This window comes from Periplaneta americana, chromosome 17 (assembly GCF_040183065.1).
Source record: "Periplaneta americana isolate PAMFEO1 chromosome 17, P.americana_PAMFEO1_priV1, whole genome shotgun sequence".
Taxonomy (NCBI): Eukaryota; Metazoa; Arthropoda; class Insecta; order Blattodea; family Blattidae; genus Periplaneta; species Periplaneta americana.
This window is the reverse complement of record NC_091133.1, coordinates 13,253,873-13,280,592: the sequence shown is the minus strand read 5'-3', so window position 1 is coordinate 13,280,592 and position 26,720 is coordinate 13,253,873. Positions and strand designations below refer to the sequence as shown.

At 37.8% G+C, this 26,720-nt stretch overlaps 2 protein-coding genes across 4 annotated transcripts in view; both read left to right on the top strand.

The window, feature by feature from the left end:
• The window catches only part of LOC138693107 (zinc finger protein ZFP2-like), a 60,368-nt gene extending 47,917 nt beyond the window's left edge, over positions 1-12,451 (top strand). Inside the window, exon 5 of one of the 2 annotated variants that reach the window (XM_069816739.1) lies at positions 12,120-12,451. In XM_069816739.1, coding sequence (XP_069672840.1) covers positions 12,120-12,240 — 121 coding nt within the window. In that variant the 3' untranslated portion in view covers positions 12,241-12,451. Of the gene's footprint in view, positions 1-1,343; positions 4,623-12,119 lie in introns of those variants that run through there. The other variant, XM_069816738.1, reaches the window with a different exon arrangement.
• Positions 12,452-26,508: 14,057 nt separating this feature from the next.
• Positions 26,509-26,720, top strand: part of LOC138693108 (zinc finger protein 271-like) — a 68,974-nt gene continuing 68,762 nt past the window's right edge. For both annotated transcript variants that reach the window (XM_069816740.1, XM_069816741.1), the window contains exon 1: positions 26,509-26,611. The gene's annotated coding sequence lies outside the window, so the exon portion shown is untranslated. The remainder of the gene's footprint in view (positions 26,612-26,720) is intronic.

Here is a 26,720-nt window from a genome sequence, read left to right as displayed (position 1 = left end):
TATGGTAAGACCTTTCATACTGTATGCATTATAGTTTTGCAAATAAGCATATCTAAAAACAATTCTGTAATAAGATGTTAAAGCAACTTGGAGTTAAGACTCTTTGTTCCTTACATTATTACTATTGTGTTACTATTATTATTACATATATATTGTTTTTTTCTATGTAATCAGTTTTATTAGTTATTGATACATTATTAGTTTTCAGTTTTTCCAGTTTTTGTGCTTTTAAATTTTCTTTGGTTACATTTTTAATCCTGCTATAGAAGATCCTTATTTAGCTTCCAATCCATAATAAATTACAAAACAACTTGCATTACTCTTCAACTTCTTTCGATCCAGATTGAAAATTAACATCCCTTCCACTTCCTAATCGTGCAGTATAATGAAACGGAGTTTAATTACTCACCAGCAGACCAACTTTTTTTGGCAGAGGACAGGACAGAAGGCTTGCACTGTAACCTAGACTTATTGTGTTGATCACTATTTTCTGAACGTTTTTGTCGCCGAATTTATACAGCGCGCTACACCGTTAACTTAACCTGGGCTATGGTAATAATGACAATGACATTTGAGTTAATAATGGCGAAATGAGTCGGACCCCCAACGTCCAATGTAACCTAGCAATTCTCCTTCATATTGTTGAGAGAAAACCTCGTAGAAAAACCCCAATGAAGTCACTTGTCCCAACCAGGATTTGAACCCGCGCCCGCTGGTATCAGTCAGACATGATAATCGGTACTCCACAGTGATTGACATATATCGAGGCTTCCTTAACAAATGAAATTGTATTCAAACAATATTGACTTTTCCTCTAATTGTAGGTAAGCTCCATTTTGAAATCTCGATAATTTATATTTCCATAAATACAATTATTTTGCTTTCTACGTCGAAAGAAGGTTGATTATCCCAATTACGATATTAATCCCTTACTATGTATTCATAATTCTGAGTTATAATATATTGCACTCTGTAGTTGGATTTAGTTTTTCTGATATTATGAATCTGTATTGCTACCAAATCATAAATATTAGAAATTTATTATCCTACAGGTATGTCTTCCATAACTACGAGTACTTTAACATGGAACAATACATTTCCATTTATTATTTTTAATGTGTGGTAATTTCAAAGACTAATCCAGCTTACATAATGTAGCCGGATCACAATGCCACTTTTGTAGATTATGACGATTTCCACAAAATTTAACGTGTCATTTATAATAGTAGTAGATGAAATGTAAGTACAAACAATGTCATTTAAATATGATTCCTTGTGGATTTTAGTTTATGTGAATGCTTATTTGTTATGACTTTTATTGACTAATGATATATTTTTGTTAGTTTTGTAGACATCCATGACAGCACTATATCATCAGACCAGGAAGATTTTGCACGTCTAGAGCATAAGAGTGCTTGTCATGCTGCGAAATATTATGTTTCCTCGGAACAGAATTTAGAAAGTAAGAAACCATTCAAATGCGATCTCTACGAAAAATGTTCCTCGTCTTCTTGCAGTCTCAAAAGTCATAAATTGAAAAACACTGCCGAGAAACCATTCAAATGTGACGTGTGTGGAAAGTGTTTCTCGCAGTCAAACATTCTGATTACCCACAGTCGCCTACATTCTGGGAAGAAAGAATTCAAGTGTCATACTTGTGGAAAATGCTTCTTTGACGCTGCTCACCTGAAGAGGCATGGGCGTCAGCATACTGCTGAAAAACCACTTAAATGTAATATCTGTGGAAAATGCTTCCTTCAGAATGGTGATTTGAAGAGGCATGAGCGTAAACATACTGGTGAAAAACCATATGCATGCAATGTTTGTGGAAAGTGCTTTTCGTACAAGAGTTCTCTAATGAATCATCAACGCGATCATACTGGCGAAAAACCATTCAAATGCAATGTCTGTGAAATGTTTTTCTCTCGAGCGTCTCATCTAAAATTCCATGAACGCCAGCATACAGGTGAGAACCCGTTTCAATGTAATATTTGTGGAAAATGCTTCTTATACGGTGCTCACCTAAAGAGGCATGAACGCCAGCATGCTGGTGAGAAACCATATGAATGTCGTATTTGTGGAAAGTGTTTCTCTCAGGCTGATACCCTCAAGACGCATGAGCTGCATCATACTGGTGAGAAGTCATATTTATGCACTGTTTGTGGTAAATGTTTCCTTCATACTGCCAGTTTAAAGAGGCATGAGCGGAAACATACTGGTGAGAAACCATATGGATGCACTTTTTGTGGAAAATGCTTTTCGGATTCTAGCAGCCTAATATGCCATGAACGCCATCATACTGGTGAGAAACCATACAAATGCAATGTTTGTGGAAAGTGTTTTTCTCATACGTCTAATCTAAAACACCACGAACGCCGGCATGCAAGTGAGAAACCATTTAAATGCAATGTATGTGGAAAATGTTTTTTGCAGTTGGGTAATCTAAGAAGCCACGAACGTCACCATACAGGTGAAAAACCGTTCAAATGCAATGTATGCGGGAAGTGTTTCTCGCGGTCGTGCTCCCTTATCAAACATGAACATAGTCATGCGGGTGTCAAAAGCATTTCTCGCAATCAAGCACACTGATTAGCCATGAACACTGGCATAAGGTTGTGAATAGTGCACGCTGTTCACCTAAGGATCCATGAGCGTCAACATGGTGAGAAACCGTTTCAAAGCAAAGTTCGTGGACAGTGCTTCCACCAACCTATATGGCCATGAATGCTGGCATACTAGTAAGAAACATTCAAATGCAATATTTGTGTTAAGTGTTTTTTTCTGGCATATAGCCTAAAACGTCATGAACGCCAGCATAGTGGTAAAAAAAACAGCCAGACCCAATGTTCTCTCAGGTGTATAACCTTAAACTTCATGAACTGTACCATACAAATGGAAAATAATTGAATGTGATTCATGTGGAATGTGCTACTCAGAGACTGAACACCTAAAGCGGCATGAGCGTTGTCACACTGGCAAGAAACCATTCAAATGTAATGTCTGTGGAAAGTGTTTCTCGCGGTGTGTTCCCTTACAAAACATCAACAGCGCCATACAGGCGAGAAACTATTCAAATATAACTGTGGGAAGCAGTTCGCCGATCAGATTAGATTAAAGCACATGGTCATCTTCATACAGGTGAAAGGTCATTCCATTTTGATGTTTGTATAAAGTGCTTCTCAGTGCCAAGTAAACCTTTCGATTGCGGTACTTGCAGAGAGTGCTTCTCGTTATCTGGTCACGTGTGGAGTCATGGACGCCAACAGAGCATAGTGATACGAAAGAGCACAAAAACCGGCGGAATTTGAAGAGAAAATATTTTTTATATATGTGTTAATTCATGCAAATGATATTATAAGTGACTGTTTCAATACATTTAGAGCTTATTGTGCAGAAATAGCTCTCGAGAACTACATTAGTGCCATATTAATTATGTATATATTTAGCTGGAAATTTAAATTGAATATTATGGGCTCTCAGAACATAAGGGAATCAAGTCACAAAAATGAACTTCTCGGAAAATTGCAGACGTCCGGAAAACAGGCTATCCCGCAAAATTAAAATTTTCGAGATAAGGTCTGCCATCTGTTGTCAGTTATGAGATCTACCATTTCTTACATTGGGCTATGCTGAAACCATCATATTAGGTATAATGGAGCAAGTATTTCTCGAAAGACAGAATGGACTAACCAACCGTTGTATCACACCTGCTCTCTAGTGGAGAGTAGCTCAGCTGTTTCATAAGCAGGATAACCAACGTAGTCTAAATGAAAAAATACAGTATAAACAACTCCTATAGTTTGAAATTAGCAGTACATTATAGGTTTTACAGAATTAAGTGTTAACATGATATTACTCGTATAAATTAAGAATGTTAAGAAACTAATAAATAACAACTACAGCAGCTGTGGTGTTCGAACAGTGTTTATGTTGATGCACTGAACGTAGGATGTAAACAGAAGCAATGGCGGAAATAGAAGAAGGAAATGTTGATGGATAGGTGAAAAGTAGTGACAATTATCCTAGGAGGAAGTTCGGAAAACAAGAATTAGGAACACTTTTAGTATTGTGCCTGATTAGTCTCTCACCTAATCTCAAAATTGTTTGCTTAAGGATTCACCTGAAGATGACTTTTTGTACAAGTCGAAAATATTTGTGACCTTTAAATTATAATATGATGTAACAGAATTATTTTCTGATTTCACATACTGATAAGTGTTTTGACTGAAAATATAAACTATTATTGAATTATAACTTTTAGTATTGTTAAAACGACAACTAACATCTTCATCACTCCAAAACCTCTTCTAGATAAGGTACAGAAAAAAACATTGTCCGAATCCGATAAAAGTTGTTAAGCAAGATTACATGTCTGAAAGTAACCAAGGATTAACCTTGTTAAATTTTTAAGTTTTTAGATTTTGTGGATTTCTCGTAGAATTTTTTTTTTTCCAAATTATTTACGTTTTCATGTTTAGGGATATATTAAAGATCTTTTTTTATAACAAAACTATAAATTTATATTGTCTGCTTGAGTCTCGTGCTCACAAATATGAATAAAGATCTTTATTCATATTTTTTTCAGCCTCATTTACAAAACTCAGTTTTTCTCCACTTTTTTCCCTAGCAAGTCTTCAGTAGTATAGTTAATTACTCATTAAAGATGAGTGTTATTTTAAACATCTGAATACTAGGAGAAGCTTAAAATATTTTATTTTTTATGTAAAATAAAGTCAAATTGATATGTTTTGGTATGTTAAGTTTAATAAGTGCAAAGTTTGGACTACATTCTTTTGTGCTCTGAATGATTTTTTTATTTTTCTTCTATTTGCTATCTCATTGGTTTTATTAAGTATGAAAAGTAAGGAAAAACATTATATGGTAAAGTAAGAAATCAACTATGTTTACAAAGACTAGTTATAAGAAACATTTCCAGCCAGAAAGAAACTATTTCTATATCATTTATAGAGAAAATGTATTCACTTCCTTCGTCTTCCGGTTCAGGTACTGCTGTTATATACCTGGTAGGAGTTTCACATGGGATGGTTCTGAAAAATAAGTGGTTCACAGGTGGGATAGTCGACCTGGTTGGCAAGTTGGTATAGCGCTGGCCTTCTATGCCCAAGGTTGCGGGTTCGATCCCGGGCCAGGTCGATGGCATTTGAGTGTGCTTAAATGTGACAGGCTCATGTCAGTAGATTTACTGGCATGTAAAAAAACTCCTGCGGGACAAAATTCCGGCACATCCGGCGACGCTGATATAACCTCTGCAGTTGCGAGCGTCGTTAAATAAAACATAACATAATAGGTGGGATAAATGACAATAAATCCTCCACGTCCTCGTTCTTCACTCTTCTTACTGCACGGTGTTGGTTATAAAGTAGGTTCTGTTGGATGTTACATAAGTTTGTTATAGGATGGCTGGGTGACTTCTTTTTCAAGTCAATATTGTAAAATTTAACTTCAGAATTCAGAGTTTTTTTTAAACATTAGGCTTAAAGGAGAGTCTCCTTCATAATGTAACCATCTGATATTCAGTCAGTTAACATAATAACCATCATTGTTTCCTTTCTATTCGTTAGTGAATCCTCCAAGGTTTTAGTGTAATAGAAGTCTGACTTTTCCATTACAATGACTTCTAATTTCTGATGTGTTTTATTTTATTGTTGAACTATGTTCATCCAATCTGTAAGTGTGAAAATGTGTGATATTTTCCTACTCACTTTCTCAATTAGGTCAAAGTCACTATCATTGGGCAAGTAAGTGTGCCCATATTAAAAATTTATGATCAATGTCTGAGACTTCCATGTTGGGATCTTGGGATAAGTTCATGAGGGACAGGGACATTTGAATGTTCCTGTTTTGCCCCGTGCAGGAATCTAAATATAAAATTATTTTACTGTTTTAGAGGCATGCGTTTTAAGATGATGCACTACACAAGATGCTATTCCTTGAGACCCCCTTCCTCCCTCAGTCTCCTCCGACATGTATATGAAGGATTTTCCCAAGTTCACGGAAAATATTCCAAAATTATAAACATGCATATTTTTCTTATAATGCGCAGTTGACGTTGTTAATTTTGGGAAAGGGAAGTCTTTTTCTAAGTCAAATGTCATGACATAATTCTCAGTAGATGTGAGACATTTATCACCATTAAAGCATTGTCTTACTTGATCTACCTTCCTTAGGTGGATACTTTTTAGTCACTAAAGACGTTTTCGTTTCTTTGTTCTGCTCATGTATAATTTGTAATTCCAGCTGGTGACACGTTCGGCGGGTTAAAATGTAAATGTAAATTGAATTTAGTGCTAAACACATTGTAGTAATATTTTTCTTTAACTGGAAATACATGCTTATTTTCACACATTTCTACATAGAACTCATACATTTTACGTAAGGTTAAATCGGGATGAAGATATCTTCCTTCTGGATTCTTCTCTCGAGTGTAATGACTCTGGAAAGATGGGAAACTTCGTTTGTGATCAACTACTTTAGTATCATAAATTTTATTATCTGGTTTCTTTCTTCCCTGACTATCTAAAACACTAAAAACTTCATATTTCATAACGCATGTGCAAAATCTTTTTCCACTAATTTCAAAGGTATTTAAAAAGTATTTCTTACATACCTTTACTAATTTTAGCCTTGAACTCTTGAAAAACATTTGAAGCTGATGCTTTTAGCATTTGCAGAACCATCTCTTTTGCGAGATCTCGCAATAGGACCAGGTTGAACAAGACCCCGAATGTACACATTTTGTCTGCAAGAATCACCAAGTTTACAAAAAGAACTGAAAGTCTTTCCTCTCTTCTTCTTCTATCTTATTATGACGTTGTAACTTACAACAGGGTGTGTTAGCAGGTACACTTTTAGCTGGGACTGATAAACCTTTTCCTGCGGTATAATCCTTGTCACAGTTTCTTCGTCGTTGCCTAATTGTCCATTTCAATTGATCAGGATCTCGAGAACATCTTCTTCCTCTGCTCTCAGCGGCAACTTGATTGCCAGTATTATGGTCAGTAACTACTACTGTAGGGGCATCAGCTGCCATAGTAGATAATTATGTCGTCACCTAAATTATAATATTACGAGTTGTAGGTGTAATATCAAGATGAAATCAATATTATTGTTTTATAGATAAAGTAGGCCCTCCAAAATATATTAGCATACCTGAACTAGAAGAGAAAGTAGGCTGATATTCAGATAGAATCATCATCAACATCTGAAGATTCACTCATTTTAATTATGTTTTACTAGTACTCAAACAGACGTGAAACAAATACAATGTAGTTGAAATTGTAATAATGGACATGTTTTCTTAGTACTCTGAACAAAATACTATTTCCCTCCATGCACAAAAATACTACCAACATCTGCATCATTGCAAAGATTGTGAGGACATGATTCTTTTATGCTCTGAAAATAGCATCATCTAAGGCATGTACCAACGAGCACAGAAGCTCGTTGGTATGTACAGTCGAAATATCTTCCAATTGATCAAAAGTGGACTTGAGTCCCTTGTGATCTGAGCACCCCAAATATATCCAATCTAATAGTAACTTATCTGAAAACAACAATGTCTGTGAAATTGGAAATTTAAAGTTTAATAAAAGCTGATCTCTATTAACAGAACTATTTTAATATATGAACAATGTTATTACATTAGCATGCCTTAAAACTCATTCCACATTGCTGTATTCGTCTTTGTCATCTTCGTCAGAAGTAACGTTAATGGAAGTTCTGAAAGAAAGGGATATTCTAAATGTTGGCCCTTTAAGGGGATGAACTACATCAGATGGAAGATATTTTTCAGGGTCTCTTCGAAGTTTTCGAAGCCATATGATGATTGGACAGAAGTCAGCATCAGTCTTAAATCTTTGTTTACAGAGGTGCGAAAATTATTAGAATAATCTTAATTTTAAAGGTTTTTTTAATAGTTCCTTCACAAATATTTATTGAATTGATAAATATTGGTATATAATATTACTATACTGATGTAGGATATATTTACTACTAAAATGCCGGAAAGCATTGTTGTACATTGGTATTTTTCTTATTTTACAATTGTTATGGGAATTAAGAAATTATTATATTATGTTGGCGGAATTGGAAACATAAAAAATTAATTAAGAAATGCTTTAAACAAATAATTGTTCTTTGCGTTTACATTGTTGTGAAGGTTCAAATGAACGTATACATCTGTTTTGTGCATATATAAGTATTAATTCTGTGAATTATAGTCTCTGTATTCAATTCTGTGTGAATCTTAAAAAATTATTAAAATGGGAAAGACAAGTGAAAATTATTAGAATAATAGGAGGGATATGGGAAATACTTAAATAACTAAGCAATTTAAAGTATAGAACACCTTTATTTGTAAGTTATACATACAGTCAGTCTTTGGTATGCATCCCTTTGTTCTTTATCAAGGCTTCAATGCGTTTTGGCATGCTTTCCACAAGTGTTTTACAACTTTCTACAATTTCTGTATCATGATGCCAAATGCGAATGTGTGTTTCAATTAATTGAACCTTGGTAGTAATGTTAGTTTTCCTAAGTCTCTTTTTAACAATTACCCACAGATTTTCTATTGGGTTCATGTCGGGGCTGTTACCCGGCCATGGTAATGTTTTGATGTCACTTTCAGATAAAAACTTGGTAACTGACCTTGTCATGTGTCATGCATGAAAACTGAGTCTCCATTTGGAAACCACTCCTGCAATTGAGGCACTAATCTTGTTTCCAGCACATTCTTGTATTGATGTTGATTTATCATACCTTGCACTATGTAGAGGCGTCCAGTACCTTGAGCACACATTACACTCCATACGATTATCTTGGTTGGATGCTTGACGCTCTGTGCAATACACTGAGGCTTAAACTCTTCATCAGCTGTTTTCTCACATATTGGCTACACTCTTCTGATATTTCAAATATGGATTCATCAGAAAAGCATACCTGTAATTTAAAAAAAATCTGGAATGAATATTCGACGCATGGATGACATTTTCATAACATTTTTGTTTCTAATTCCTACTTGCGACGGACTGTTGAATCACAGACATTTACTCCATACTGTTCCAAATTCTCCCTTAGATCTTTACTGGTGAGTCTTCTGTTGTTCTTTGCAAGTTGAACAAGTTTTCTTTCAGTTCTTGGGCTGATTATTCTCTTCCGACCACATTTTCCTACTCGAAAAGAAGAGTACTGCTTATCATTATCCAAAGCCTTCTTCACTCTAGAGCCTGAAGCTTGAGATATCATTAACCTTTTCGATATTTCTTGTTGTGTGTATGTTCTTTCATGCAAAAGACACTCTACCAGAGCTAATTTTCATGGCGATAGATCACTTGTCTTTCCCATTTTAATAAATTTTTAAGATTCACACAGAATTGAATACAGAGACTATAATTCACAGAATTAATACTTATATATGCACAAAACAGATGTATACGTTCATTTGAACCTTCACAACAATGTAAACGCAAAGAACATTTTGTTTAAAGCATTTCTTAATTAATTTTTTATGTTTCCAATTCCGCCAACATAATATAATAATTTCTGAATTCCCATTACAATTGTAAAATAAGAAAAATACCAATGTACAACAGTGCTTTCCGGCACTGTTAGTAGTAAATATATCCTACATCAGTATAATAATATTATATACCAATATTCATCAATTCAATGAATATTTGTGAAGGAACTATGAAAAAAAAACCTTTAAAATTAAGATTATCTAATAATTTTCACACCTCTGTATATTACAATTGCCCGCTACTGCCATCGAATCCCCATTTGACATCAACATAAAACCATCTGAATTCATTGTACAGAGTTGGGCAGATAAAACCGGCCCGTTTCATTTCTTTTGATTTGAAAGTATGTTGGCTATCCTTTCTTCCGCATGTTTAGTTACATTGTTGCTTGTTACATGCTATAACTTACAAATGATTTATAAACTCTTCTGTTTGTTGTTCTAATGTAAAGAGTAGTTTTGTGAATAAGAATAGTTCTTTCAAATCAAATGAGATGAGACGGCCGGTTTTATCTGCCCAACCCTGTATCTAATGATCCTATTACAGTATCTGTAATTGTTGCTGTATGGTCCAACAATTCCTTCAGTTTCACTTCTATAGATATTTCATCCAAAATAATTGATAATTTTGGTGGGTAACAATGTTCTTTCGCTGCTAGTGCCCGAAGGTAGGAGGGATACAAATCAGCATTTCTTCTTTTAGTTTCTTTCTGGATTAACTTACGTTGTTTTCACTTACACTAGCCTCGACAATTAATGATACAACTTCTTTTTCGTAATAAGGCTGCATTTCTTCACGTGATTTAGATTCAGTTTTCTGCCGAGCAGTTCTCGTAGCAGTTGTTAGGACAATTTCACTTATTATTTTAGAAGCTGCCTACTTCCCTTCTCCTCTGAGTCTTGTTTTTACAGCAAAAGTTAATTCGGTCACTTGCCTCATTGCTTCTGTTTTTCGTAATTTATTTCTGTCACTGCTTTAATCAAAAGTCAATTCATGGCGTCCTCGTTTAATCTCTCCTGACTGAAGATTCCTCTGTGGTTCTCCTACTATGACTGAAACACTGAAATTCATTCAAGTAACTTGAAAATTTAATAAAAAATGCTTCATGTTTTCTGTGGAATTTTTCAAGTTTATCAAATAATTTATAAAAATAATCTCCTGTGTCCTTATATCCAGGTAAAGAATGGTCCTTAAACACTATAACACATAACTAATTAAATGTGTTTGCTGTTCACTTGTACCTTCACCAGATTTTTGTCGAAAGATTTCTTATAGTTCGCTCCGAGATCTTCGACATTCCATTGTTAACGCGCAAATTTTAAAAATAAATGAAATCATCCTTAAAACACTATGCAAATCAAAACTGCAACATATCCGCACTACTTTAATAACCAATACAAACTAATAAAAATCTGCAGAAATTTCTGCTGTACAGTAGTGCCAGTATGGTGATGCTGATTGAGGAAGCGTGGCACATACCTGCCTGGCTGTCCCATTCGCTAATGCAGACTCTCATAAAAACATCATAATAACGTCGAACGCCACTTGCTGAACACCACGAAGGGAGTAGTGCATACGGATTCTCTGGACGGTATGCCTGATGAAGAGATCCAACTAGAACTAGCGGAGCAGACCATGTCAAAGTCTTACCGTTTACTATGTAAGTGGGACGGACGGACTGAACCCCTGAGCACAGTCGTTCTGACCTTTGAGATGTCTCTCTAGCCAGAATATATCTTTGTCAGTTACGCACGTGTCCCTGTGCGTGCGTATGTGCTGAACCGAATTCGGTCCTTTAGGTGCCAACGGTTCGGACATACGCAAAAACGTTACAAAAACATTATCATCTGTGCAGAGTGCGGCGGTGGTGACCATGAGAATTCCCCATGTGCCAGCGCCGAGTACTATGTGAATTGTTCTGGGGACCACGCTTCCAATTCTAAAACCTACCCAAAGTATAGGTTGGAGAAGATGATTCACGAACTTCGAGTCCGGGAAAATATTAACTTCTTCGAGGCGCGTAAGCGTATTTTAGATAAAGAAAATAAGGCAATGGAATGTACTATGCATCTGTACTGCAGAAAGCAACAGAGGGAATAGATGCCACCACGCAAACGTCACCTGTTACAAATATACCTGGGAAGCGAATTGAGATCGCAACCCAGACGTATGTAGATGCTGCCACTCAGACTGTTGAGTCAGATGACACATGTGGACTTAACATCAGACCTTATTTCCCTAAGAAAATCGCTGCTATGACAGCAGAGGAGGATTGTAGGCCTAGTAGAACACCAGAACGTCGTACTCCTAGTTCGGGTGGCGGGTCGAGATCATGTTCTCGATCACGTCCTCGATCAAGATCACGATCAAGAGTGCGACGAACTGCAAGTGAGACGCTACAATCGAAGACTAAGCAGTCACAGACAAAGACATCAAGTCATAGAAAAGATAAAAAGAGAAGATCCGGTTTAGCTCCTCTCAATGACTGATATTGTACAGTGGAATGTGAACGGTGTTCCAAGCAGATATACAGAACAATAATTGATCTATCATAGGAACCCTGCTATTTTATGTCTTCAGGAGACAAGGAGTAACGAGGAAGCTCCATCCTGTGTATCGTCTGGGCCTTGTGGTATTGTTGAAGATGCGTTCTCACGACCACAAGATGAACCAAGCCTCAAAGGAAGCGATGTCATCCTGACACATGCGGAAGATGAACCTTGACCCATCCTGTTGTCTATTTTCTAAATATGGTAACACATGTTGACTTGAATAAGAGTATTCAACCAATTGTAAACCTTTTCTCATAAACGTAGACGCTTTCTTTAGATTTTTCAATTCAATCAGAAAATATGCGCTAGACCCTTGTTCAATTTTCACACTTAGCATTTATTGTAAATATTTTGTGCTTGGAAACTACAAGTTTAACACATCGTATAAGTAGAACTTAGAAGTTTGTATATAACTAATTGGGTGTAGGAACACTTTCTGGACTTTAGCTTTTAAAGCAAGATATATCTTTGGTTGCTTACCCTTGGAAGCGTCTTCGTTACAACCATCGTTCTTCGTCGTCGCCATGAAGTCTTCACTACCAATCTGTAAGTGGATAATTGTTTGTTAACACAGCGAGATAATAAAAGTTTATCATTATTTTATCTTTTTCTAAGGGAAGGCATGGTTACAATGAGAAAAGGGTAGATGATTTTTGTCATTACATTTGCCCAATATTTTAGCTTATTAACTTTTGGAAGTTCATAAAGGAACTTAACAAGTATGTTTATTTTACATTTAATTACTGATTTACATTTGATTATAGTTTTAATACATTAATATTAATAGGGACTGCTTTATTTTGAACCAGTGTAGCATCGACCACCCTGTCCTCCTCCTCCTCTGAAATCTAACACTAATATCTTATTCCTTGGGGTCCGTAGTGTCGATCACAGGATTGATTGGGAGATAACCCAAGAACCCTAGGTCCTCCCTTTCATCTCCCTATATATCCGTCCCTGGAACACGACAATTCTGGTGGCAGCGTTGTTAGAGTTTTGTTGTGGGTTGGTGCTGTTTTGTGTGTTTTTTTGTGTGTATACATGTACTGTGTAATTTTGTTTATTTAATTTTGTGTTTTATTTTGTGGTTGTATGGCTTGTTTTAATTCTTTTTATCCAAATGTATTGGAAGGTGACAAAGAATTTACCATTTTGTATATACATGTGAAGAGCTTGCGGGAAAAAGGATGAATGTCACATTTCTATTAAGGATTACATAATGATCTAATTGAGTGTATAACTGCAAGATGTAGTGCTGTTTCTTTAGAATATAAAGGAAAGGATTACTGTATTCGTGGTGATAATTCTCCTTTTTACCATTTTTCATAACAACATTAAATTTCGCAGTGATCCATTGAATTAGATAATATCAACCTTAAGAAAACTGTGACATTCATCGTTTTTCCCGCAAAGTCTTCATGAGATAGGGATTTCCCACCCATTGGAATTGGAAGGAACGAGTAATTACGCATTGGATATAGTGGAACGCTTTTTCCGTAAATAGGCTTATACTGATATTAGTATTGAAATTATTCAGGAACACAAATTAAAATACGTAGGGCTGCAAGCAGGGTCAAGACTAGATATTGCATTTGAAGGACGACCTAACAAACATTTTGAAGTACCCGTAAGAAAGACATACAGATACGAGAATTCGAAAGGACTAGAAGTAATTTTTGAAATTGACTTAAGACTAGTCAGACGATTTATTCCTCCCGAATTTGACAATCCAACATTAGAAAACGAGAGGACTGACTACGTCCCACAATACTGGGGTAGTAGCGAAACAGTAAGAGGTTCACGCGTATCCATGAACAGGGGGTTCGGAACGAAAAATAATAATTAATGCATTTCTATTCGCTCAGAACTACCCGCACATAAACACAACTAAGAAAGCAGTAGTTGATTGCATCCTGCAGGAATATGGAGTTGGCACTTGACTCTTAGAGTAGTACCGTCGAACTTCGGTGAGTCAAGTTGTGCTATAGTGACAACAGGACCCAACCTGGTTAGTGAACACCAACCCTAGAACGACAAGTGAATAACAGGATGACGGACACGAATGTAGACGATTCGTTAAAAGCGAGACCGGCAGGCCCGTCTCTTGCGCAGAAAAATTTAAGCGTTGCAAAAATGATAGACACATGGAAAGGAGACGCATACGGTCTTCCAGTAACCAGTTTCTTTGACCAGATAGAAATACTTGGAAATATGGGAAATTTAAGCGGGAAAGATTTAGTTCAGATAGCTATAGTGAAATTAAGAGGAACGGCCCGAGCATATTTTGATGCCACTTCTGCATTGCAACATCCAAAAATAACATTTCATGTATTTAAGGAAAAATTCATTGAACGTTTTAACGACAAGAAAAGCATCCAGTATCACTATTCGCGTTTGCACAACGCAGTGCAAGAAAAACAGGAAAGCCCAGAAGAATTTTGTGATAGAGTTAGGCGTTTAAGTTTAAAGACAATCGCGCACACAATAGGAGTTACTACAGATGTATTAAGTGAAGAAGCCGCTAGAAGAGCAGTATCCGCTTTCATTCACAGATTAAATGGAAGCATAGGCATAGAAGTCAGGCTCAGAATGCCATCTACTTTAGATGAGGCAATGAAATTAGCTACTATGTTACATCATAATAAGAAAGATGAGAACATTATGGCTCCTAGAGACTTAAAAGATAAACATGTTTTTACAATACAGGCTTACACTCAGGCTCAAGATAGAATGTTGCGTAACGGGAATTCATGGAGTAAGAACCGTAATTTTAATCCAAATGTCGAAAGGGCTTCGGACACAGTGCAAGTTCCTGGTCTAGGGATAATTCTGATTCGAATGTCGTAAAGGGCTTCGGACACGGGGCAGGATTCCGGACAAAAGACAATGATTCTAGAGGGAAATTTGGAAACAAAGGACGAGGGTTACCCCAAGGGCGTGCGGAAAATACCCGACCGAGGGTACAATGTTACAAGTGTGGGGTGGAGTAACGGTTAGCGCGTCTGGCCGCAAAACCAGGTGGCCCCGGTTCGATTCCCGGTTGGGGCAAGTTACCTGGTTGAGGTTTTTTCCGGGGTTTTCCCTCAACCCAGTATGAGCAAATGCTGGGTAACTTTCGGTGGTGGACCCCAGACTCATTTCACCGGCATTATCACCTTCATCTCATTCAGAAGCTAAATAACCTAAGCTGTTGATAAAGCGTCGTAAAATAACCTACAAGTGTGGGTATTATGGTCATATGCAACGAGACTGCAGGAAAGGAGTTGAGGGGCGCCCAGCGTAGTACTCACACGGGACCGGGACATCTAAAGTCAACCCCGCCGCATGACTCGAAAAGGAGTCACACAGAGTGTTACTAATGCCTTCCGCCTTAAATGGGGCAGCTAGCGAGCCTCGGGTGGAGATTATTGTCGAGGGAAAAACTAGGATTTTGTTGTGGACACCGGCGCCACCATATCGCTAATCAAACCCCCTATTAGCCAGGCAATTAGTACAGACACTGATGTGGTGATTAGGGGAGCAAACGGGCAGGAATTAATAACCTATGGGACCAAGACGGTTGGTTACCAGTTAGGAAGTGAACAGTTTACACATACTTTTATTGTAAGTGAAATAAATGTCAACGCCGCAGGGATCCTAGGGATCGACTTTCTACGCTATGTCGGAGCGCGTATAGACGTCCAGTCGAACTCTCTAGTGATGGACGGTCAAAGCGTGGCATTGAAGAAGCACGACCACGAATCGTGCGATGTCTTGTCTATACCTGGGACATGACATTCTTTGTCTGTTCCGGCCCAGCAGTCATTGAATAGTGACCGAATAGTGGTCTTACCTCTGAATACAGTGAAAATAGTTCGGTGTAAGGTTGTGGGACGCCATGACCTCGATAACCTAAAGCCCTCTCAGTTAATAGTGGTCGAGTCATTAAATGATCGTGATGGTATACCAGGAATTCATTTGGCACGCGGTGTAAGTATGATCGGTAAATTCAAGACAATTGTCGGTAATGCTCAGGGAAGTGAATCCCGTGTGATTGAGCACAGTTTAGGGTACGCTCAAAATATCTCCATGAAGAAATTACAAAACCCGAGTATCCCAGAAAATGTGAAGAAAAGTATAAATGTTCCCTGTGTAAGAAATAAAACCTCGATAGAAACTATAGCCGCACCGAATGAATCCTCCCTGGCGATTAAGTCTGCGAATGGTGCACAATCGGCTCTTTTGAAGGAGTCGTTGGATGACAGATCAGCGTTGAAAGTGACGAGTCCATTTCCCGTTGGAAGTCAAAGTGAAAATCAAAATGTAAGTACGAGAGAAGCGAATATAAGTGAAATAGGAATTTTCTGTTCACAACTGTCAAGGGAAGGGTCACAGGACAAAATTACTAATAACGGTAAAAATGTTGGAAATGTTAGAAATACTAAAATTGATAATGATATTAACCTTGTAATGACAAATGTGAATGATTAAGGTCAATTGGTAAACAGTAACCTAGTGAAGTGAAAGAGTTATCATGCAAGGAAGTAAATGAGAAATTATACGGATATGTACCTGTACAGTTGTTAAATGTATCGTCCGAACCTGTACAGTTAATCAAGCATAATTCTATTGGGGAAGCCTTTGTAGTAACCCTAGAAGCTTGGGACAAAATAGAGAGGAACGCTAGCCATGAGGAAATAAATGTAATTAATCGGGGAACCCGAAGAACTGACAGATGTATGAAAAACAGAGCCGACGCAACAATTAATATAGACGCACAGGACGCGGACGATTTCGACAATTTTTTAAGCGCGAAACTAAAGCATTTGAAAGGACCCGACAAGGTTCGAATGGCACAGCTGTTGAGGAAATATAGACATTTATTTTATGTCGAAGGTAGTTCAGACATAGGATGCGTAAGCGAGGTCAACCAGAGATGCGTTATCAGTTAAGAAAAACCCATACCGTATTGCGCACTCATTGAAACTTGTAGTAGAGGAACAGATTGATGACATGCTACAGAAGGGAATCATCGAATCAAGTACCTCTCCGTGGGCAAGTCCGATAGTATTGGTTCCAAAGAAGTCACAAAACGGAACAGTGAAATACAGACTGTGTCGACTATAGAGGGTTGAATGCTGTGACAAAACAGACGCATACCTGTTACCTAACATATTGGAAACATAAGACTCACTGGGAAATTGCAAAGTCTTTTCCATATTGGATTTGGCATCGGGATATTTACAGATACCAGACGACGAAAAAGACAAAGAGAAAAACAGCTTTCTCATGTCACATGGGACACTTTCAATATACCAGAATGCCCTTTGGATTGCAGAACGCGCTTAGTACTTTCATGAGTTGTGTAGATTTTATGTTGATGGGACTAAAAGGCACTATTTCATTGGCTTACTTAGATGATAATGTATTTACACCTGTAACATGAGTTATATGTACATACAACTACCTTCGTTTTCTTTCAAACTTATATTGCAATTATAACAACCTATATTAGTTTCATACATAAAACTCATGAAGATTTCATTCACCATGTATATTGTACTGTTTGTCAATTCATTCAAATTTCAGATCAGCATTTTATTATATCTGATGATGCCAAATAAGGCGAAAACGTTAATATATATTTAATGCCTTCATAGCAAATAAACATGTGCAAAGGGATATGTCTTATGATTGAACTTATATATATATATATATATATAATTTATTGGGTTATTTTACGACGCTGTATCAACATCTAGGTTATTTAGCGTCTGAATGATGCGAAGGTGATAATGCCGGTGAAATGAGTCCGGGGTCCAGCACCGAAAGTTACCCAGCATTTGCTCGTATTGGGTTGAGGGAAAACCGCGGAATAAACCTCAACCAGGTAACTGGCCCCGACCGGGATCCGAACCCGGGCCACCTGGTTTCGCAGCCAGACGCGCTGACCGTTACTCCACAGGTGTGGACTATATATATTTTGTATTATTATAATACTAGACATATCTGAACATAAAAATGAACTGCAAATTACTTAGATGACATAATTTGTTATTCCAAAGATATACCGACACATGTCCAGAATTTGGAGAAAATCTTTCAGAGACTAGAAAGCACAAACTTTAAAATACAACCGTCGAAGTGCACATTTGCAACTGACAGCGTGGAGTATTTAGGACATATAGTGTCAAAGGAAGGAGTAAAACCCGACCCGAAGAAAATTGAAGCAATTCGAAAGTATCCACAACCACAGTCGGTAAGGGATATCCGTGATTCGATGATTTAGCTTCTTATTATCGGAGACAGATCGCTAATTTTGCAGAGATTGCGAGACCACTAACGCGGTTAACGCGCAAGGATATGGAATTCAAATGGGAAGATGCCCATGAGAATGCCTTTCGCACTTTGAAAGCTAAATTTAGTGAGAAACCATTACTCATTTATTCGGATTTTTTACAACCTTTTATTGTAAGTACTGATGCATCACAAGAGTCAGTCAGCGCTGTCCTCTCACAAAAAGCAAACGGAGTTGAGAAACCAATAGCGTATTGCAGTAGACAACTGAACTCAGCTAAAAGGAACTACAGTTGTACCGATAGAGAATTACTAGCTGTTGTATTTGCTACGAATAATTTAGATGTTATGTGTATGGAAGGAAGTTTACTCTTCATACAGACCACGCAGCCTTAAGATGGTTGCTCAATCTTAAAGACCCGAGTTCGAGACTCACTAGATGGAGCTTACGACTCGCAGAGTTTGATCACGAAATAGTTCATAAAGCAGGCAAGAAGTTACCACATATAGATGCGCTTAGCAGACTTGTAGGCATAATTACGCAACAGAATTTTAGTCGAGATTACAACTTAACACAAGAATTGATTTTGGCACAACAGTCATCAGATGAAGAACTAAAGAACCTAATTGATTTGATGATTTTTTAAAGATGAGCAAGTACTGCTACGTCGTAGAATACCTAACGGTAATATTGAAATTGTTGTTCCAAAGAACTTAACATCGCTTGCTATAAGGCATTACCATGACAAGCGTTCATGGCCCATCAAGGCGTAAAGCGGACAGTACCTGCAATTAAGCTTAAATATTGGTGGATTACTTTGAATAAAGATGTAGTTGAATACATTGAAACACGTGAAAATTTTGCACAACAGAATCTTGGTAGATCACTTGTGGCGCCATTAGACGAAGCAGTGGAGGCTAATGAATTTTTAGATACCGTTTCCTTAGATATCGTTGGACCATTGCCAATAAGCGAAGCAGGGATATTTACTCACCTTTGTAAATCACTTTACGAGGTTCTCTGAAGCGATCCCCATACGAGATCAGAGCGCCGAATGTATAGCGAAGGAATTCGTGACAAAAATCATTGCACAGTATGGCACACTGAATCGCCTATTGACGGATCGGGGAACCAATTCGTCTCCAAGTTATTCACTGACACATGCAAATTATTACGTATGAAGAAAATTCAGACAACTGCGTACCATCCACAGAGCAATAGGAATTGAGAACGAATGCATAAACTGTTGGTGGATATGCTATCGCATTATGTTAACAAAGATGGAAGAAATTGGGACAAATTTGTGCCATATGTGATAATGGCATATCGAGCAACACCGCATACTGTGACAAAGTATAGCCCTTACTATTTAGTCTATTGAAGGGATATGAAATTACCCATAGAAGATTGTTTTGTAAATCTAAGAAGGAATCCAGATCAATCGTATGAGCCGCATATACAGGAATTGGCAAATTGTATCCATGTAGCATCTCAGGTTGTGATACAAGAATCTAAGATGGGACACGATAAATCTAAAGAGTATTACGTTCGTCAAGCGAAACCAAGAGAATTTCGGATTGGGGACTTCGTGTATTTATAGCAACATGAGGAAAAACAAAGAAATTTGCTTATCATTGGCAGGGACCATTTGAAGTGATAAAGAAAGTATCACAGTTGGTATATTCAATTAAGATTAATGAGGAGAAATTTATTAATGTACATGTGAATCGATTGAAAGAATGTATAACTAGGCATACATAGACTGACGATGCATCGCAGAAATTACCTCAATCACTAGAAATAGAGAATGAACTATCGCAGGGAAAGCCGAAGACGTCGAGTGCAGGAGAACGAAATAAAGCAACGGCGAATCCAAGAAACACTAAACGTTATGAGGACGATGATGATTGGGAACCACTGTCTAATAATGTTGCACGAAGATGAGCAGAAGTCCATGAGAACGGAAGTCCTTATCAGTTGCGTAGCAGAACGAAGAGAACGGAACCATTAGGAGCAGATGAATCTGAATCAAGTAGAGAAACGAATGAATTAAGTCAAAGTAATGAAAATGATGATGTTGACAATGAATTAGTAGAAGAGAATATAAAAATTAAGAGAGCCTAATACTAACGTTAGTAGTGATGATAATGTAAATAATGAGAACAATGAGGATCCTACGACTTTACCTCAAACTAAAATAGGATGTAGATATCCACTGAGAAATAGATTACAGCACACAGACAGTTAATAAGATATTAAGATTAGAACAAATTTTGAAGTTATGTGTGAAGACGATATGTAGTGGCATTTGAACTAATATGTTAATTAATAAGGTTAATTAAATACTAACCCTAACATTGAGTTATTTTGATTGAATTTTGTTTAACTTTATTACGTGTATGTTTCATGGTTGGATATACCTTAATGGGTTGCGATATATACTTCTTTTATACCATAGGCGCTTAGGCCCCTGTAAACTTCAAGAGTGAATAAGACACTCGAGTAGGACTTAATGAGTTGTAACTCTTTTGTTTACAGCGATTGCTGTAATTGCGAGTACACTAGCAGGGAACCCAGGGACTTCAGTTGCAGATCTGGAGTTAAACAAGGACGCCATCTTTCTGAAAGACAGAAACATTCTATTGACTGGTGACAAACGGACAATTGTCATTAATATAAATTTAGAAGTTTATTGGAATTTAGTTACACAGCTTACGACCATACTAAGTGAAGGAAGAGAGAAAATAACTAAGATAGCATTCGCAAGATTAACTGCTCTATGGATTGAACTTGATAGAGTATAAGATTTAGTGGACAGATTAGCTGATGATTTGAAAGATATACTTTTGTTACTACCAGAATCACAACCAGACTTTCAGACGCAGGTAAAACACATAATGCATGACGTTGGACAGAATAGAACTAGACGTGGAGCTGTAGACGCAGTAGGCATTGTATTAAAATGCTTATTTGGGACGGTGGACTCGAGACATTTACACAACATTAATCAGGTTATAGATTATCAGCAAGGGTTTAAACACATGTTACACGTAGAAGAGCATCAATTATCATGGATTCGAACACTTGATGCAGAAACGCACACTAATGGGAAGAATACGATGGAATTAGCCAAAATATTGCGCGATTCTATAAGTAACTATTCACGAGAGTACAAACAGACATACGTGACACACATTTACTTTTGAAGGAACAGACAGAATAAGTTCGTCTATTAGGGAACTTGTATTAGCTGTTTTAGAGATGAAATTTGCTCTTACCCAAATTATGACTACTTTAGATATTACTTCACTAGGGAAATGATCGACTTCACTTATTAGACCACATAATTGTTAGACATTTTGCAACAAGTATCACTTAAGTTACTGTCGGGGACTTCAATAATTACTACCACTGCAGTAGAGTACATATACTATGACGTAACTAAAGTTCACGCAGCCGCAACGTCAGATAGTATTCGACTTTTCTTGGGAATACCTTTAAAAGCAGTAAGCAGATATTTTGAGCTTTACAGAGTCCATCCCTTACCTTTCTTTCACAAGTCACTAAATAAACATATGGTTGTTGTTGTTGGTGACTCATATCTGACAGTGTCTGGAGACACATAATTCTTCACAATTTTGTACGAGGAACATTTGTCTAAATGTATACAGAGTTATAATACTATTTGTCCTTCTGATTTTACGTTATACCGACAAGGTCAACAAAGTTGTGTTATAGCAATGTTTTTGGGAAAAGCTGAGGCCATCATCGACCACTGTTCTCGACTGATACTCAACGATCCATTTCCGCCCATGTGGATTCGCTCACCTGACAACCAGTTCTGGGTGTATAGTCTGCCACGACCTACAATAGAAACTCTTCGATGCCTTACTCCTGGCTTCGAGAATGATGAGTCTGAAAATAAGGTAACAACACTACAGTTGGAGGACACTGGGATAGTCAGAAACAGTTCAAATTGCTACATTTACTCCGATTCGTTCAAACTATTTCCACACTCTATGGGAAGGACTGAGGTATCCTTTAGAAGTAACCCGGGTATTGTGTTACATCAGGTCAAAGATTTGTTACAGTTTGAAGAAGCACAAATTTTAGCTGCAGAATTACCAGATCCTTCTTCACAAGAAGCTATGATGTGATTGAACACTGTGATTGCAAAGAGCGAGACAGTACAAAGTAGCTGCTCATTTGACGTAACAGGACTGGCCTCAGAATTGAGAAACAAAGACGTAAATAATAATGAAACCAATTATAGATCTGTAATCGCTATAACCGTTACAGTGGTATTAGCTGTAATAGTATTATTTATATTTAGACGAAATAGCCAAGGTTCCTTACAGAAAGTACGAGGGAAGTATGTTGGCTCATACAAACCGCAGGTAGTACCAAAGACCTGAAGGCGTGTTCCACCAGCAGACATCCAGGTGCATTTTGACGAGGAGACCGAGCTGAAGATAATGTATCACCAGCGACACTGCCTAGCAGTGTTCCAGAGGACCTCAATCAGACAGCCACCACAGTTTTCGTGCATCACTGAGTGTTGCAATCGCACTCAGCCACGTACGATCCATTTGTGTGAAACAAACTACATTGCAAAGAATTTTCAAGCAGCGAAGTGAGAGTTATCAAATCTAGTGCAACGGAAACGAGGGGAGATATCAATCTGTGTATCCGGCCTTGCCGCAGTGAAATGTATTCGCAAGTGGAAGACTAAATTTGCAACCTATAAAGAAACTGATGTATTACAAACCATTGCATGAGAAACCCATTATTGTAATATTTCAATTGTGTAAGTTTAAAATGCTTTTTTTCAGGTATATTAATTGTATTAATTTAAAAATGTTTGTTCAGATATATCAAACATTTTCAAAAGGTGAGAGCTGTGTGATGCTCCAGCCTTCTCACGGTCCACACATATACCCAGAGTATAATACTTTAATGTTTCTCACGGCACACACGTGCACCGAAATTCCTATGTAGAATTACAATTAAAAAGAATCGTAAGGTCATGACTAAGATAGGCAAGGAGTAACGAGGAAGCTCCAGCCTGTCTATTTTCCAGCCCTTGTGGTTTTGTTGTAGATGCGTTCTCACGACCACAAGATGAGCCAAGGCTTAAAGGAAGCGATGTCATCCTGACACAGGCGAAGATGAACCTTGACCCATCCTGTTGTCTATTTTTTAAATATGGTAACACGTGTCGACTTAAGTAAGAGTATTCATCCAAATGTAAACCTTTTCTCATAAACGTAGACGCTTCCTTTAGATTTTTCTATCCAATCAGAAAGGGGGCGCTAGGGCGTTGTTCAGAGGGTTTGGGTGTTTGAAAATGATATAAATTGATGAGCTGATGGGCTTAGAGACCATTGCAATGGGGCACAAGGAAGAAGATTTTGTTCACGAGATAGGAAGTCAGGAGTAGAGTAGGCAAGGGCGCTATACACTCTAAAGTTCTCCAACTCAGTAAAATTCAACTGAACGCGTCGTAACTTCTAAGTGTCAATTTTCACACTTAGCATTTAGTGTAAATATTTTGTACTTAGAAACTACAAGTTTAACACATCATATAAGTAGAACTTAGAAGTTTGTATATCACTCATCGGGTGTAGGAACATTTTTGGATTATAACTTTTAATTAATATTTGAGGAGAAAAATTCGCTCCGGCGCCGGGGATCGAACCCGGGTCCTTGGCTCTACGTACCAAGCGCTCTGACCACTGAGCTACGCCGAATTCAATCCACAGCACCGGATCGAACTCTTCCCCTACAGTGTTTCCCTTTTTGTGGCCTGACTCCAAGTTGGGCATATGCGTTGACGTTTATATTCCAAGTCAACTGCCATTATATGCCCTACTTGGAGTCAGGCCACAAAAAGGGAAACATTGTAGGGGAAGAGTTCGATCCGGTGCTGTGGATTGAATTCGGCGTAGCTCAGTGGTCAGAGCGCTTGGTATGTAGAGCCAAGGACCCGGGTTCGATCTCCGGCGTCGGAGCGAATTTTTCTCCTCAAATATTAATTGTCATTATAACAGATATTATTCTGTTGGACCAATTAATAACATCTTTAGTAAATTTAACTTTTAAAGCGAGGTATCTCTTTGCGTGGTTACCCGTGGAAGCGTCTTCGTTACAACCATCGTTCTACGTCGTCGCCATGAAGTCTTCACTACCAATCTGTAAGTGGATAATTGTTTGTTAACACGGCCAGATAATAAAAGTTTAATCACTGATTTACATTTGATTATAGTTTTATATATAATGCATTACTATTAATAGTGACTGCTTTATTTTGAACCAGTGTACCATCGACCACCCTGTCCTCCTCCTCCGAAATTTAACACTAATATCCTGTTCCTTGGGGTCCGTAGTGTCGATCATAGGATTCATAGGGAGATAACCCAAGAACCCTAAGTCGTCCCTTTCATCCCCTATATATCCGTCCCTGGGGCACGACATATTCATTAGTTTTTACTGACGGATTCCGAGTAAATGATTGTGTTGGTCGTTCCTTTGTTGCAAATGGAATGTTAAATGTTATGTTTTATTTAACGACGCTCGCAACTGCAGAGGTTATATCAGCGTCGCCGGATGTGCCGGAATTTTGTCCCGAAGGAGTTCTTGGCCCGGGATCGAACCCGCAACCTTGGGCATAGAAGGCCAGCGCTATACCAACTTGCCAACCAGGGCGATTAAAAATGGACTGATATTTAAATATAAATTGAGCCAGTATACCAGTGTTTTTACTGCAGAACTATATGCTTTTTATAGAGCTTCATTGTTTTTAATTAGACAACCCCGGGACAGATTCTTTATCTGCTCCGACTCTTGAAGCGTCATTCAGTCCCTGCAGCGTTTGAATTCTGATGATCCGCTTGTGTTGAGAACCCAGGAACTTTTCTACGCTATCTGGACCTCTGTTTATGAGACTGGAGTAGTGTGGACTACGGGTCATGTTGGCATTCCTGGAAACGGGGTAGCGGATGCTACAGGAAGGGACGGTACTATGAATAGATCTGAGGTGTATTGCCGTGAGATGTGGCAAGATATTCAAAATAACTTAAACATACGTAATGGTGGCAATGGTAAGGAGAATGTTGTGCTCAAGGGGGAAATCAGTTATGAAGAATAAAGAATACTGTTCGCGTTTGGGATTCGTCCATAAGACCGTCACGATACGAAGAAGATTTAGTCACCCGGTTGAGGATTGGCCACTGTCATGTGACGCATGACCATCTCGTACGTGGCGAGCCTCAGCCGGAGTGTGATGTTCCATTTACAGTAGAACATTTTTTGTTACAGAGTAGAAAATATGACCGTGTCCGTCGGCAGTATGGAATTCGGCCGACTCTACGTGACGCTCTTGGAAATGATTTTAATTGTACAAATGCAGTTCTGAGATTTTGATCGAATATAGGACTTGACAGGGTGATTTAGTTTTTTATTGGTTCATTTTACTTATCCTCCGGACCCTTTACATCCGGAGGTTACATTCGTTGTCTAATATATGTTTTAACACACTTGACATTTGGACTTTTTAGAGCCGAGCATTTTAGAAATGCGCCAGATAATTATTTCCGGTGGCATGTGTTTTATTATTTTTATTATTTCTTTTTAAATACCGGCTAAGTTCTGTGATCTGTTCACTGTTATGCTATTTTTGTTTTGCATCACCCTGTTGAAATTGCATTTGTTTGCCTCGTTTTAACCGTGACAACGCTTTTTAGTATTTTTAAGCATTCAGATTATTGTATTGTCTTTGTTTTGTGAAGAATTTTAGATAACGGCGCAAATAGCCCTAGTAGCTGATGCGCCCTTTTTAAACCGCACTAACTAACTAACTAATTATAATGTAAAGATTAATTTCTGATGCTACAGAATTTATCTCTTATGGTAACAACATGGAGTCAGGCCACAAAGGGAAAAACACTGGTGGAGAGGGATTCGATCCGGTGCTGTGGATCGAACTTTGGCGTACGCTGTATAATATATTGTTATTTCGGAACTGTTACTTGGAACCTAGTATTTTCATGGAACTGGAACAGTTGGAACTGTTACGAGAAAATAACTTTTCCCATCTCTAATAGATTAAATTTCATCCTCGTTCACGGCCTTCCTGATCACAGTGCTGCTTACCTGAACATGCAGTGGAATCATTTTGCTATTATTGCTAGTAATGGTGGTATCACACTAATGTTGGTGTAGGCGAACGCTGGTTTTTAACAGATGTAAGTACATTTATAATACACCATAATATCGACATTTCTGGACAAACTAACGGTGAAGTATTTTCGGTGATTTTGAAACTGGAAATGGTCGACTTTGTAAGAGGTTTTG